The sequence below is a fragment of the Lepeophtheirus salmonis genome, chromosome 5 (assembly GCF_016086655.4).
Source record: "Lepeophtheirus salmonis chromosome 5, UVic_Lsal_1.4, whole genome shotgun sequence".
In the NCBI taxonomy this organism is placed as follows: domain Eukaryota; kingdom Metazoa; phylum Arthropoda; class Copepoda; order Siphonostomatoida; family Caligidae; genus Lepeophtheirus; species Lepeophtheirus salmonis.
The window spans coordinates 2665665-2682463 of record NC_052135.2 but is presented as its reverse complement, the minus strand read 5'-3'; the positions used below and the strand labels follow the sequence as shown (position 1 = coordinate 2682463).

Sequence of the window (16799 nt, the reverse complement as noted above, 5' to 3'; positions counted from 1 at the left end):
ATAAAAACAAAAAAATAAATAGTATAATCACTTACATATTCTGTATGTTAGCATAAATACAATCTTGAATAAAAATCAAGAAAAGTAGAAAATCCCAATCTTTTTGTTCTTAATATTTATATGTATACGGCCCAATATTTCGTATTGGAGTCAATTATAGCCTATAGTTTTTGGGAGGAATTAAGATATTTAATAATTTAAAACCTTTATTTGATTTAAGAGACTTATATTGGGCCTGATCAATCAATTTTTTCTTCTTTTACTGTGACGATCCATTTTGCCTACGTTTAGTCCAACTTGTGGCACACACAAAGGGTTACTAAGAATATTTTATATATATAGATTGACAATAATTTGTGGTTCAAGATTACAAATGTAATCTATACTTAATTTTGAGAAAAATCGTTCTAGATTGCTCTTATGTTGACAGGCCACAAATATGAATAAAAAGAGCAGGAAAGGAAGAAACATCAAAATTCTAGAAATTGTTCAAGAAGTAAAGAAGAAAATAAGAAAGAAAACACAAGTTGATTCGTGATCATGAGGAGAAGGAAATTCATGCCCTAAATAAGCTATTGACGCGTGCCTCTAGGCTGAAACGGTGATTTTTTCCCTACTAAAATAATTATGTTAACTCTACCTCGACCGTTCCCACGAAAGTGGAGAGATAACGTCTTTTAAAAAACCAAAGAAAACGTGTGTATGTGTACTTTATGTCTTATAAATATTATAAAATTATTCTTAAAAATGCAAAAAAAAACAAGTCTTTTTGGACAGAGGGAAATTAAATTTGTGGTCTGACTCAAATTGTGGTTGTAGCAATGTGACATAGGGTGATGAGGTGCTGTCCCAGCTACAGATGTAATCTTCTTTTGATTCCATAATATATTATGAACAATAAAAAAGAGGAGAAAACCAAAGGAAGGGAACAATGGCAAAGAGCAAAAACTTCCAACGTTTTTATGTGTAAAAACTGTGAGAAAAAAAGAGAAATTATAATCCGCCAATAAGCAAAATGACCCCCGACTTTTATATATATGTATCTCCAAGATATTTACTTCCTTCCTTCCAAGAGTAACAGTGAAGCACTATGACTATTAATTCACAATATGAGAACGACGCTAGATTTCCTCCCACAGCCTTTTTTTTTTTTTTTTTTTTGTACATATTACATAGATACCTTTATAATGTGTATTTGGCTATTGCGAGAAAAAGAGACCAGCTCTACTTTTTTAATTCAAAATATATATTTATTAGTGTTGGGGTTCGGTTTAAAAATCCTAGACCGATCTGATACCTTTTTGATTTTTGGTGGTGCCAACTTATTTGGCCCTTTTAAGAAGTTCATTTTGGGCCGGTGTAAAAGAAATTTACGGTTTTACTTTAGTAACACAAAAAATTTGTGATTGTTTGGGCAGCTGTCAATGTTTCTGGTGATTTTCTCCTAATCATTGTTCTGAACGTACGAGGGTTGTTTGAAAAGCCCGTGCAAAGTCTGAAAAGGGCACTACTGGCGCGTTTAGAGGTTATGTTTGGTTAGTAGCATCTCTTGAAAGAACAAACACCAACTTTCAGGCAGATCGGTCTGTACCTTTCTGTTTGGCATTCGTTTGAATCGGAGAATCGGCCGGAAAAATTACAATGACTATCTTTTGGATTCACAAGGAATAATCCTTATCGACTATCTGGAAAAGGGTAAAAATTATTCATCGTTATTAGACCGTTTGAAAATTGACCTGTAAGAAAAACGTCCACGATTGGCCGAACGAAAATCATTTTCCATCACGACAATGCACCAGCTCACACCTTAGCAGCTGTGGTAGCAAAAATAGTAGAAATAGGGTTCCAACTCGAGATACCCACAGCACTAGAAATCTCACACCCCTTCACTCTTCTGTGATCCATCAACATATCATGGATTTTATCAATGCTGCTTTCTGGAGTTGTAACCTCAACGTATATTGGTTTAATTCGAATTAGCTCTTAGTTAGGCAGTTTATTTTCGGATAAAAAGTTGCAAGATACAACAATTAAAACGATCACTTGGACTTGATCGACCCCAAAAACCCAGAATTGATCTCATTTTAAATTTGCTCCAATCCGAATATAAATGTAGATGACGTAGCTGATGATGTGCTGCGTCAAGAAATTGTGAACATCAACCTACAATCACGTCCTATAAAGATAAATAAATGTTTATAAATCATATTATTTGTGCAAGTCATAAATTAGCTTGAGACCCAAAAAACCAGACTTGAATTATTTGCTTCAGACCGAACCGAAAAACAAAATCCGTCTCGGACCGAGTCTCAACAGTAGTATGTATATAGGGAAATCAATACAACTATTAATAGTGTATCTAAAAAATTTTTTATGTAGCAACTATGCTTAGACATGGTAGGTGGCATCCCTGATCGGAAGAGGGACCAGAGGGAGTGAGAACAGTTAATAAATGAAGATCTATAATAACTAAGTGTGCTAAGTCACGTAAAGGCCCGAGTACCACATAATTATTTGAAGATGAAATATATTTTTTTGCGAATTTCGTACTACCCCATATTTTAATTTTCCATCTGTTTATGAAAATGCCAGAGAAGAGTCTCTGGCTTGTTTGAAAGAGGCGGAGATGATGAAGTACACTTATATATACATCTATGTACGATAATCTCGTCATCATTGGTTGAAGATTTCTCTTCTAAAAAAAGTAGTCAGTCATAACTCCGTCTTGAGTTGTTTTTCTCTATATTAACGACTCACACTTGTTGTACTTTTATTAAATACTCCGTGTGGGATTATTGTGAACTGACTGCCTTCCATCAATAACAATATTAATGATGATTAATACTAATTATAATTAATTATATTTGAGACGATCCCTAATGATCCTCTCTATAAGTAGTTATCTGCACCTACTTCCAATGTTTTTTGATCATGTTCCGAATCAATGATTCTTCTTTCCTCACGACTCACTGGTCAGAGCCATCATTAGAGCCCGCAATTTTGATATATTTTATTTGTAAGGAATATGATTATTACTCCACACTAATTACTCTACTAGGCATTGACTTTGTTTCTACGCAATAGCTGCATGTATGTTAGACTGTTCCATTTTAAGGTTGATTTTTGGATCGAAATTGGCTATTTTTACACCTCATATACGACTGTGTCAAAGATTATTCAATGAGTAAGAACTTGTACTTTTTATGTCCGTGGCCGTCAACAGCAAGCTAGAATGATATTTCTCAAAATTGAGTCTGGATTCAAAGGAATGACAAACAGAAAGTTATCGATCGATCTCGCTGAAAGTTAGTGTGCATTTTATTTATCTTATTAAATAAACATAACCTCCATACGCACCAGTAGTGTCCTCTCTAGGACTTTTTACGGACTTTTCAAACGACCCTCGTATGTATTCTTCCATGAATATTCGTCAATTCCTATATACAAATATATCTTATTAAGCCCTTGGATGTATCGGAAATTGCACATAGAGTAGAATAAATTAACTGTGTTAAAAGGCCATATAAGGCTTAATTTAAGTCTCTTAAATCAAATAAAGGATCTAATATTTCAATAAACCTTCACTCATTACACAAATTTGAATATAGAATCTATATTTTACTTAAAAATGCCCTTAAAATATTGGGCTATATTTGTATATACTAAGTGAAAACATAGATTGGGATTTTTTTTTACATATCTTGATTTTTGTTGAAGATTGTTTAATGTTGACGCACTAACTCTTTTAATATTGATTGAAGAATACAAAATATGGAGCACCTTGGTTTTTAGTAATTTAAAGGGTGTAAGAAACTGCTCAATGATGAGCATTTCCCCCGGTTTTTATTGTGCCTACAAGAAAAGGTCTTTCTTGTAGGCAGAAGAAATATTAAACCGAAAACGGGACAGTCTAATTTATATACATAGGCTGCTAATCATATTTATGGCCTCAAAGAAACCATGCGTTGTAAGTATTAGTTGTATTCAGTTGATAGCTTGGTATTTACATGTATCAACTTTATAATAAAGTTTGGTTATTTAATGTGATTTGAAATATTGCAAAGGGGACCATTCATTTTGTACAAATGAATTCAAGCCGAAAAAATAAATTTATCTTTGAGCGCAGAATCCAAAACGGATTTCAGTTTTTCTCTCAGTCATCCAAATTCTGAAAAATCTAGGATTATAATAATTAGGGATTACTAACGTTTAGATTCATATTTTACCCTTAAACCCATCCCAAATCAAAAGTAGGATTAATAAAATTTATGTAAAAGTGTTTTTATTGATTCTGTATCTTGTTTTGAACTCGATATATTTCCATTTTTTGGCTGAAAAAGGATAAAAAACGACACACATCTTTACACCCTTATGACGTATTCATAATACATAGTGATGAGGAATATCATAGCTTATAACATAGAAAAATATTCAATGTATAATTTAAAAAAAAAAATCCATTTAAAAAATACACATTTCCAAGGATTTTGGTTCCTTTTGGTTTTTTTAAGTGATTCCATTTTTAAATATTAAAATTCTCTACTCATGGTGAATGAAGTGCTTCATTGTTTTGATCCTGGTATCTCATTCCCAAGGAAGGAGTCCTCTCTAGTCCCTAATAAGGTCTGGTAGTTTTCTCTCAGATTAATTCTCCTCCCATTGTCCCTCGTGGAATTTAGAATCCGAATTCGAATATCTCTTGAGATTTAAGCAAGTAAGAAGAAGAATTAGCATTGAAATCGGAAATTTAATTTTGGAGTTTTTTTGCAAAAAACTTCAAAAAAAAAAAAAAAATCGTGCATACGCCCCTGATATGTATGCAGTATACGCATCAAGTTGTAAATCGTGAAAAAACCCAACCCCTCCCCATAATAGAAGGATGGACTTTTATTGCTTCCTGCAACAAAAATTTCCAACGACTCAAAAATCAATTATCCTCAATGCAATTACCTTAATAAAATAAACATCATTAAAATCTTGTAAATTTCTACATTATTCACCTTAAATTAAATATTAGTTTAATTGAATTCTGTCTCCAACTCAATCTCCTGTGAAAAACAATATTTTTAAACACCATGTTCTAAAATAATATTCATAGCAATAATTAGGTTTGGATTTGTGTCTGAAACCCTGTCTGAGACCATACATATTTCTAATGAACTCAACTAATTCCTTCTCAATGAAAAATTCGACCTGATGAATTGTGGATGACGTAAATTGTTTTAAAAATTGTGAACATTAACCTACAATAACGTCATATTATAATTAATGTGTTGTTTAAATCGTTTATCTTTTGAACGTTGATTGGTGGAATTATAATAGGTATTTTTAAGATGTGAATAATTCCAAAGAATTATTGAATAATAATTCAATTATATCGGGAAAAAATGGCAAGCTACCAACTGATTTTTGGCTATTTTTATCTTTTCAGAAGAAAGATTGCGTGATACAATACAGGTAATTCTGTCTGAATAGGAGACCGACAGATCGCTCACTAGAAAAAATCTTTTAAGATTACCACTCCTGCCATTTTAGAATGATAAAAGAATCAAGCAATAAACAAAAGCCTTTAATTGCAACTGCAAGTTCTTGGCCGATGATGGCGCCTCTTATGGTTACATCATGCATTGCAAATACATAGTTATAATTGTATAAGTGTAAAATATCTACTTTTATATTTTATACAGGGACACCTTGATATGCGTATGTATATATAAATAGTCAACTCAAAATCTCAATTTACTAGATTGACGTAAACTTTTAAAATTAATGAGTTAAGGCGTAGTAGAGTGATCCATTTATATGTGATTTTTTTTTTCTTTGATCGAGTTCTTCCTTTGAGATCTTTGCAAAACCTTGCATTTCTTCCTTTTCCTCTAAAATTATTAGCAAAAAAACAAAACAAAATCAAAACGACCACACCCAGACGACATTTGAAAAGGAGAACAAGAAATGAAAAAAACAAAATTGCAACCTTAAAAAGAATCTCTTTGCATCACCAAAAATGGAAATGAAAAGGTAAAAAGGTAGAAGAATTCTTGATTCCCAATGAATCAGATTTTTGATTTATTTACTATATTTTTTCTCATATTTATATATAACAAATCTATTTGTAAGGATAGAAATACATAGGGATGTAAAAATGATCTAAATCTTCGTGAGTGTAAATCAAAAAGATAAGTATATGTTGGACACTTTGTTACAAATCCTTATAATATCAAAGTCTACTTTGCTTCCTCATACGTTATAATGGCCGAAGTAGGTTAAATCAGTAAATTGTCACATCACTAATAATAAATATTCTACATAAATGTAATTCGATAGAGTAATGGATGTTAGAGGGGGGCAAAGTCACGGAACCTCCATCTTCCCGCTTTCTTCATCTTTTTATTTTTTAAATATTTTTTTCCTCTTCTTCTTCTTCATCTGCTGCGAGACGTGAGCAACGTCGCAAACCAAAAAGTATTAGCCGCACTTCGTCAATTAAGTTACGGGTTTTTTCTCGTCGCGCTGGCCGGCCTGAAATCATCATAGATCACACAGGTAGCTATTAAAGGCCAGCTTCTTCTTCTAAGAAGAAGAAGGGAGAGAGAGAAAAAAAGAAACTAATTTTATGGAAGACTTTATCATCTTTAGTCTAATCAAGACGCTCAAGGTATCATAATATCCATCCATTGTCAACCATTCTCTCTCTTTTGTGAAAAATAACCGGAGAGTTAAAATTAGTTTGCAGTGCTGCCTGTGATCATTCATAAACAAACATCATCCGTTTGGAGGGCAATTCAATGAGTGATCTCCATTCATCTACCAGAGAAGGATCTGAGGATTAGGAGTCCCAATCATACAATATCTACACGTATATAGATTCAACAGGTAAGAAAAATAAACTTTTCGTAGGTGTACATCCCATGAAGAAATTAAAAATGAATTAATTTCCCCCACCCCCAACACTGAATCATTTTATGCAAAATGATCTTAATATATCAAAGACTTTTATAAGAGACGAAAACCAGTAACATACAATCCATACCACCAGTACACTGATCTCGCATCATGTGTGGCCAAGTCAAGTTGGCTTTTTTGTTGTTTTTGTTATCGTTCTTAATGCAATAATCATATTTGGGCAATACTTTTCTTAACAACTTCCGGTAGTAACTTGAACCACAAAGTTAAGACGTTTCTTATAATATAATCGTAATAATAACTTATCTAAAGAATTCTTTCGGATGCGATCCTCATGCAAAGAGCCCATTTTTAAGACTTCCGTTCTATGTCATTATCATTATTATTAAGAAAGGATGCGAACGTTAGACCTCAGATTCTCAAGGGTTGAAAAGGTCAGACGTTATTAAGTGAGACAGAGAGAAAAAGTATTACAACAAGTAGATACATTTTTGTTGCGGCTGTTGATTGTGAGATTTGCTTGCTCAATTTTCTGTCGACACTCACTCACTTACATCCTTTCAAAGGTTGACAGCCTTGCTCATGTTCCTCACTCTACCTCTCTCTTGCTTGATATTGTGTTAAATATTCCCTGAATTCGATTTATTTTTTATATTAATTTTTTTCAGTCAATAGATTATATTTTATTGAAATTAGATACTTTAAAAGGTTTATTATTTTCATTCTCTCTGTGTGTAATATTATTATTTTTTCTGTTAAATAAAAGACACGACAAGAAATGATTCAGTATTTACTTACATCTGTTTTATACAAAAATAATAATAATAAAAAGTACCTGCGTGTGACTTGTCAATTCCATGAATGTCTTTCTTTGAATAAATAAAAATTATATTTTCTCTGCTTGAATGTATGAAATGGGTAAAAGATACATTTCTCCTACAACATCCTAATGATTTCTTCAATCTTCTCCTTGTAGATATGCAAATTGTATCCTCTAACAACGGTATGGATGCAGCTTTAAGGCCGAATCTAATGAGTAAGTCTTTCATCTCTTTATCAATATCAATCTTCGGACTCAATCTTAAAATCTCTCTCTCATTTTAAAGGTTCCTATCTAGGCTTTTCTCTTCCCCACTCAACACATCGACTCCTCACCCCAAGTGAGGGCTCCAATTCCCCTCCACCTTCTCAAATTAGCTCCTCTTCTTCTACAAAGATTCTTACCAAAGATAGCCCACAAGACCTCAATTGTCCTCTCTGTTCCATTGTGCTTCACTCCCAAAAAGACTTTACGGCACATATCCGTGGGCACAATGAAGTGAAGCCCCTTCCTGACCCAAATGACCCAACTGGACAAGCAAAAGTCTACTACTGTTGCCTCTGCAAAAAGATGCTATCTTCCTTTAGTTCCCTGGATCGACATATGCTCGTTCATTCTGGAGAAAGGCCCTTTTCATGTCAAAAGTGTGGACAAACATTCACAACGAATGGAAACATGCATCGTCACAAAAGAACGCATGGGAATAGAGATTCTCACGATAGTGATGGAAGCACCGGTGCACGTTCTACTGTTGGAAGGCCTCCTAAAAATGGTCCTGGACGGAAAAAGAAAAATCCAACTCATCTGATTGACGAAACATTTCCAAAGACAAGAGCTCCTCTACTTCCAGGAGTCCCCGTACCTTCAGAAAATAATCCTGTTGCTCTACCCCTTCCAAGCAGCGAGGAACTCTTTAAAAACGAATTCCCATGTCTCCTTCCTCCATCCATTCAATCTCCATCCCCTATACAAAGCCAGCATCAACAACAACAGCCTCAACAACAGCATTTACCGTGTTCTCTTCCTGGGTTCTCTTGTCCCATTTGCAAGCTAACGCTCCTGACTGAGTTTACTCTGGAAACTCACATCAACTTAAGCCACCCCGGCATGGAAGTACCTTGTGATGAATGTACAGTTTCCTTCAGTACCTATTATTTATTAAAGCTTCATAAGGACCTCTCACATCACAAGTCCTACTTCTCCCTTGCAACTCAACTACAAAAAGCTGCTGTTGCCGCCGCCGCTGCTTCAGCCTCTCAACAAACAATTCATCATGCCCTATCTCTTTCCTCACCTCCTTCATCAGATAAGAAATCCGACTCTGACGTCTCTCCTATCAAGATGTCGTCCTCCTCATCCCCATTTGAAAAGTTCTCTTCTTCGAAGGACTCTGACTCTGCAAGTAATCAAGACTTCTCTGAACAAATGCTGGATGAAAATGATCCTCTGATACGTGATATGAAGATGAAAGGAGAGTTTCCTTGCCGACTCTGCACTGCTGTTTATCCAAATCTGAGAGCTCTGAAAGGACACAATAAGGAACATCTCCTTAAACCACCCTACGTTTGTAATGTTGGAAGATGCATTTATAGCTCCAATGATAAGAGTACACTTGCAAGGCACATGAGAGGCCACACGGGAGAAAAACCCTTTGAGTGCAAGATCTGTCACTTTGGATTCACCACGAAGGCTAATTGCGAAAGGCATGTGAAGAACAAACACTCAAAGTTGAATAGGGAACAAATTCGAGAGTCCATGATTCTGCATGAGTCCGATGATCCCAATTTTCAAAGTCATCTGGATCTCCTAAGCGATAAACAACAAGGAATGGAAGAGGACTCTGATGAAAATGAAAAGGTTTTGAAGGGTCTGAGCAAGCCACCCCCAGTATTCTTTGCGCCCTATCATTCCTCGCTCTTTAGATCTGCCAATGTAACAGATGAAGAAAAATCATCTCCTGAGAAGAACTCTGATGATGAGAGTGAGTCTCACATGGAAAAGAGGCCCTTCAAAACGGAAGGCATTCCCCTTGACTTGAGCAGACCAACTAAGAAAGTCAAACTAAATGATCATCATGGGTTCATTCCTTTCAAAAACAAGTCTGAGGATGACTTTCCTTTCTCTTCCTCAAATGGACCTTTATGTGAGACCATTCCATCCAATGTAACTAGTACACCCCTCCCTTCACTCAGCAACAACGAGAGCAATTCAAATGCGCCAACACTTCCTTTACCCCCTCCCCAATTCCCTCTCATCTTTCCTCATCTCATGAACTCCAGTTTTGACTTTCCAACGTTTTTCTTCGCACAACAAGAGATCCTTCGTCGACAGGCTGCATATGCTGCCTCAGCCAATACCACTACCCCTCTCGGACCAAATCCAGGACTTCTCTTCAAACATCTACTAAACCTTCAAAACAATTCAACTCCTCTTCTATCCCCTCCCTCGCAAACAGACAACAAGTCCGAAAACGACTACAAACTCGTTATCAAGGATGGTGTTCTCATGAAAAAACAAAAACAAAAGCGTTATCGTAAGGAGCGGCCCTATGCCTGTGATCGCTGTGATGCAAAGTTCACTCTTCGCTCCAATATGGAGCGCCACATCAAGAATCAGCATGTAAAGGGAAGTAATGGACTAGAGGAGAATAGCTCTGTCCTCTTTGATGAAGAAGACATGGATGAGGAGATGGAAGAAGAAGAAGAGCCCATCAACGTCATTGATGATGAGCTTGGAGATGAAGGATCTCCTTCTCCTGCAGTTCCCCTCAACACTGATAACAATAATAGTACAAATATTTTATCTTGTCCCTATTGCGGCGATAAATTCACTTGGATCTCAGCACTTAAGGAGCATTTGCTCACTACGTGCAATAAAGGAGGACCTTTCAAATGCGGAGACTGTCCCTCCTGGTTCAACAGTCGGACGAATCGAGACAAACATTTCCAAAACCGTCATGGCAGCAATAATAATAATAACAACAAAGGAGAATCCTCTATGGACCTTGGGGAAGAGGAGGGTCTTCTTATCTCGAACGACTCCGCGACTCCCTTCAAATGTCACCTCTGTGAAGATGGTTCCTTTCCAGACCGAGGAGAAGCCCTCATTCACCTCCAAATAGCTCACACCAAAGAATACAAAGACCTTCTCGAAAAAGGTGTCTTTGAGTCGGCCCTCAACGAGACATCAGAGAACAATATGGAGATCGGCAGCGGTGGCGGCGTAACAAGCGATGATAATGCCTCTGAGCTCTCACTCCGAGGAAAGTTCCCAGACTATGGAAATCGTAAAATAATATGTTTGTTCTGCATTAGAAAATTTTGGTCTGCAGAAGATCTACGACGTCATGTTCGAACTCATACAGGAGAGAGACCCTACTCTTGCGACATCTGTCAAAAAAGATTCAGTTTAAAACATTCAATGCTACGCCATCGCAAGAAACACGACTCTGGTGTATCCTCATCGTCATCCAGTGATTCTGACTCGGATCATGGAAACCGCTCCCCTTCCTCAGTTTCTCCAAAGTCTATTAATCCTTACAGCAGTAGTTAGAGAAAGACACTTTCAAGGCACTACTACGCGCCGTCTCTTCCTCCTTCCCTCTGTATATATATATATATACCTATTTATACATATGTATCTTTTTAACAAATTTTATTTAGTTTTAATAATGGATCCCTTTATAGTGTATATTCTACGGTGATGTATTATAACTTATTTATCTTTATTACTATTATTATCCTTTGTTTCTATCACTATTTTTTTTTTTTTTTTTACATGAATAATATCATTTAAGATGCACGTTCTATTTGTATACCACTATATTATTTTATTTTCAATTTGTCCTAGTCTTGTTTTTATTCGCGAATAAAGATAATTTTCAAACATTATATATTTGGGGTTTTATTTTTTGGTTGGACAAAAAGAGGTGATTGATTCTCAACTCCCTAGTTTCCATCTCTCCTTCGTTTAAAGGATAAAAAGTTTCATCTCCTACTGTGAGAAGTTAATCGGGTTTTCTTTTCTTTAGGTTGTTGAGGGCTAGCTGTTGTCTCGTCGTCATTAAAATTATTATTTATTATTGTGTCCAGAAGAATGTGTCGTCGTTCTTCACATCATCCAGCTCTCCTATAATTACCCTACCTCCATAACATAACATTCAACAATAAGAAAGAGAGAGAATCTATATTTAAAAATAAAAAATAACACATACATATAATTCCCCTTTTTATAATCTCCTTTGAGAGTCAAACGAATCTTTTTTTTTTTTATCTATATCTTTTCTACATCATCACCATTTTGTTTTTTGTGGTTCTTCTTTTTTTTCATCACTCACTCGCTCATTCAAGAAAATGATGATTAGATCTGTGACCCATCAACACAAAAACAAACTACAATGATTTCTCTCTAAATTGAGCCTGGATTACATATATTTCCATTCTTTGTTAAAAGAAAAGCGGATAATTCAACCAAAATTAATCATCAATTAGCAGAAATCCTTGCTTAATTGAAGGATTCAAATTGTATCTACCAACTGATACCAAAAATTTAAATATAAATTCTATAATTGACGGAAATATGTCTATTAAATATTGGGTTATAGGTATTGTTCATGTCATGTTAAAATATAAATTGGGTTATTCTTGTATTATTGAAGAGAGAACATTTAAATGTAAAGTAATAAGTAGCACTGTGGATTTCGTGAAGAATTATAGGAAATGATGGAAATCCATTGTAGAATGGACATGTTAAAAGAAAAAAAACTGAAAATCAACATCATAATTCAGACAATTTGAAGAATGTTTTGGTGTAGAAAAAGACTAATGACATATCAATATATCAGCTACAATCAGCTGTGACAAGGGAGGGGGGAGAAAAGGCTATAAACAAGGCCATTTGCTAGAATTACTACGATGTCAATCCTCAATTCTACTCTGAGTCCAACAAGGACTTACAATGATAACTGTGCAACAAATCCAGAGGGTTACGGAGCCTCCCGTCTTTATGAGCACATACGAATATTCAATCAGGTTTTGTATATAATTGAATCTATTTAGGAAAGGGTGTTCACTATTCAGGAATTAAATAATAATGACCACTCTCAAAGAAAAGAAAATTCATTCTTCAGACTACCAATTCCAGAAAAACGGGGCAGCTAAAAAATAAAAAAGCGGTGGAAGTCCTCATTCAACTCAGAGTAGAATTCAGGAACAAAAAGGAGTAACCCTTGCTTATAAATAATCCAATAGAACGTCATTAGAGCTCAGTTGCTCTCTTTTAAAACAATCTTCAAATTGTCAAGGTTACCATATGATTTTTCTGTTTCTTTTAAGTTTACATACCCATAGGTAACCTAGACGTATTGCATCCTTTTCTTTATATATTTTTTGTTCATTATTGTTTCTGCGTTAACCCACCACATCCCTTTGTTTCGTATTCCAGGTTGCAATAGTTTTTACTCTCAATCCTAGATGCACTCCCTACTCACAAATAAACAATTTTTGTGAGTCATGATGAGCAAACTATAATTTATATTTTTTGAATGATATTTTCCCTTAAACACAAATTTATTTATTAATTTTTTCTTCTGCCCTTCATTATCCTCGAAGGCACTCATTTTCATACCAGGATTGATTGAGAGTAAACACACTCTTAAAAATAATACAAAGAATGTGGAATAAACAACAAATAGATAGAGTCCCAACCCTTTAAAAAAAATACAAATCAACAAGGTTTGCATCCTAGAAAATAGCATTTCAAAAAAGAAATGGTTCTTTGTCTATGTTGCTCGTTGGTTCTCACTCCAGGATGGAATACTGTTTTTAAAAAAAGAATAAAATGGTTTATTCATTAACCCAAGTTTATCGATGAACCACCATTAAACCACTATTAAATACTTTATCGATGTATCAATATTAGGAGCAGAAAGGACGAAAAAAACAATAAAAAAAAACATTCTTTGTTTGAAAGAATTTTTCTCAATTTTTAATTAGAAATTTTTAATGTTTTCGTTTGGTTTTGTAAGGGAGAGATGAAAGGGGGTTGAATACCAATTAAGTTTTGGTTGATTATGAGTCAAATAACGACGATTTCTATTCAAGAAAAAGTAGAATTAACGTACCCATAATTAGAGTTGTAAATGGTATGCAATTTCGCTATGTTAAAAACACCCAAAAAAATTAAATGGTAACTCTGATAATGTGAATATTGTTTTGAAAGAGAGCATCTTAGCTGTCAAATTGTCTTATCCGATTTGTGGGGAGTAGTTGTGAGATGAAGCCTATAGATACCCTACAAAACAAGAACATAGCAGGGGTGTGCGCAAGGAGTGGGTTGTAAGAGCTGTAGCAGCCCCCGAGTTAAGGAATTTTTGCTTCTTACTTATAGTTTTTTTCGTCATTCGGGCAAATTATGCAGCAGAGCAAACAATTTAATATTTTGATTCTTTTTTAAATTTCTACTGATTTTTGAAATTTTTTTGAATAACTGTAGATTTTTGATTTGTTTTTTTTTCCAAAAAATTTAATATTTAATTTCTTTTCAAACATTTTGACTTTTTATGAATAACACTGGATTGTTGTAAATTTTTTCTGAATAATTTAACATTTGGAATTTTATTTTTGAAATTTTTCCAAAATTTTAATTTTTTTATGTGAATAACTGTAAACTTTTTTAATTTTTTGTGAATAGTTATGAATTTTTATTTTTTTTTCCAATAATTTAATATTTATAAATTTTTTCTAAAAAATTCTAACTTCATAAATTTTTCTAGAAAAAATTTAATTTTTTTGTAAATATAGTTTTTAACACTTTTTTTTCAAAAAATTTAAGTTTTTGTGAACAGCTATTAATTTTTGAATTTTTTTTGCCAAAAAAAAAAAAAAAATATTTGTAATTTCATTATTGAATAGCTTTGGATTTTTGAAATTTTTTGTGAATAGCTAGGCAAAAAACAATACTCTTCCCTCTCAATATAATCTTGCGCATGCCCTGCATTAGCAGGCTGTACTCCGTTTTCAATGCTCAATTCTGCTTTGAGTCTAACAGGTACTCATACTTATACCTTCACACTGTTGTTACACTGTATAATTAGATGTTATTTCCTCATAAATTAGAGAATAATGATAACAGCTTTAGAAAATAGAATAAAACTTCTTCAAGTTGTCAACAACAAAAACCTCGCACACTAAAAATGCTTAAGATTTACATCCATGTATAGAATCTATATTATATTATATATCTACAATATATACTTTGGTAGGTAGGCTTTAAACCATTATTATGAGGCTCTATCAGCACCTGCCAATACATGGATTCATTCCATGTACATATATATATACAAATATACAAAACCATAGCACTTGCTAAGAATTACTTACCAAACAACCAACCAATACAATTGAACTACCTGTTGATGGTTTCCCCCTTCATTGTTCTTACAACCCTTGGAGTTACACACAATCTAAAATTAACGAAGCTCTCAGGAAGTTTTTTGATTTTTTAAACTATATTCTATAGAAAACATCTTAGAGCAAAGGTCGGCCAACTTTTTTTACTAGTACCCCAAAAGAACTTGTAGTAAATTTAGTATACACCAAACTAGTGCAACAGCGTCCACTGGTTTTTATAATTTTTTTGAAAAAAACTTCAAAAATTACATTTAGTATATTACATTTTATGAAAAAAAATATCAAATGTTAAATATTTTGGAAAAAAAAAAACTTTTTAGAAAAAAAGTTCAAAAATCTACAGCTATTCATAAAAAATTAAATTTCATATTTTAAATGTTTTTGAAAAATAATTAAAAATTATATTCCATATTTTAATTTTAATCCTGAACAAGAAGAATTCTAGTAAAATCCTAAAATTCCTTATTTGGCGGGGGGGATGGGATGGGGGGGCCCCTGATGCATGTTGCTATTTTATTTAACATTGGTATATTTACCCCTGTTCTTCGACCACTGTTTTAAAAAGTATCCGATTCCAGATTTTATTTGAAGGAAGTGTTCGCATTGGAAGCAAAAGCCAACCTATGAAATATCTTAGATATTAGTCAATGACGTCATCATTCCCTTGTTTTTATAAAAATAATAACTAGGGTTTAATGATCGTTTTACTAACATTATACCATCAACTATAAGATAATTATTTTAGAATGCTGGTATATTCAGTGTAAACAGACCTGTCGTTGTAATAAGAATCCTTGATGATTGCTAGTGCCTAAAGTGGCTCTTATATAAGTTTATTTTATAGTAAAAAGTCATCATTCTATTATTATTATTATTTTTTTTTGCAAGGGGCTATCTTTTTTTCATAACTTACAAAAGTAATTAATAGTTCAATAAATAAGAATCGGAATCTCCAATTAACAACTATTTTCCTGATGCTAATTCCAGAAAAAAACCGATTCTCTGATTCGGATTAATCTAAAAAATTTTAGTTGACGGTGTTGTGAAGGTTAATTGTAATTGAGTATTCACCCCAATTTAATTAGGCTTGAATTAATAACTGTGGCAACTTATTTTCCTGCATAAAAGATACTTAAAGCTTACTCAACTAATTGAATTGAGTGACTTTTCTGTAATATTAAGGGAAAAGATCAACAATGGAACGGAACTAATTTTAAGCGCCATATCAAGGACCAAAACAATCCGAATACAATTTAATATTTCAAGATGAAACTCCCTAGAAAAGAAGACAAATTCCTTTAATCTACTTTAGTACAAATTGTTCAATAGATGATGAAGACTTAAAAAAAAACGAAGAAGAAAGGATTAAAAGTGAATTTTGAAAAGATTTTTTTCCCTATTTTTGTAGATCAGTCTGATATAGAATCAAAAGACATTGTCACTAAGAAAAATGTACATTTAAAAAATAAAAAACATTATTTTTTTGTTTAAATAAGAAATTGTATTGTTTCGTTAACGTTTTATACGGAGACATCTGCTTGAATGGTATGCATGTATGCTCAAAAGGGATTCATTTGTTTTTTTCCCCCATGACTTTTACTCATGTACGTACGTGTACCTATAAGAAATCCTAATGATTTTTATAAATTATATAACTAACAATTAGG

The 16799-nt window shown here is 33.6% G+C and overlaps 1 protein-coding gene across 1 annotated transcript; it reads left to right on the top strand.

Moving 5' to 3' along the window:
* The first annotated feature begins 6613 nt into the window (after positions 1-6613).
* peb (zinc finger protein pebbled) lies at positions 6614-11613 on the top strand. Its single transcript, XM_040712348.2, has 3 exons — positions 6614-6873; positions 7880-7939; positions 8010-11613. The coding sequence occupies exons 2-3, from the start codon at positions 7882-7884 to the stop codon at positions 11273-11275; spliced, it is 3324 nt and encodes a 1107-aa protein (XP_040568282.1). The 5' UTR covers positions 6614-6873; positions 7880-7881; the 3' UTR covers positions 11276-11613.
* The last annotated feature ends 5186 nt before the right edge of the window (positions 11614-16799 follow it).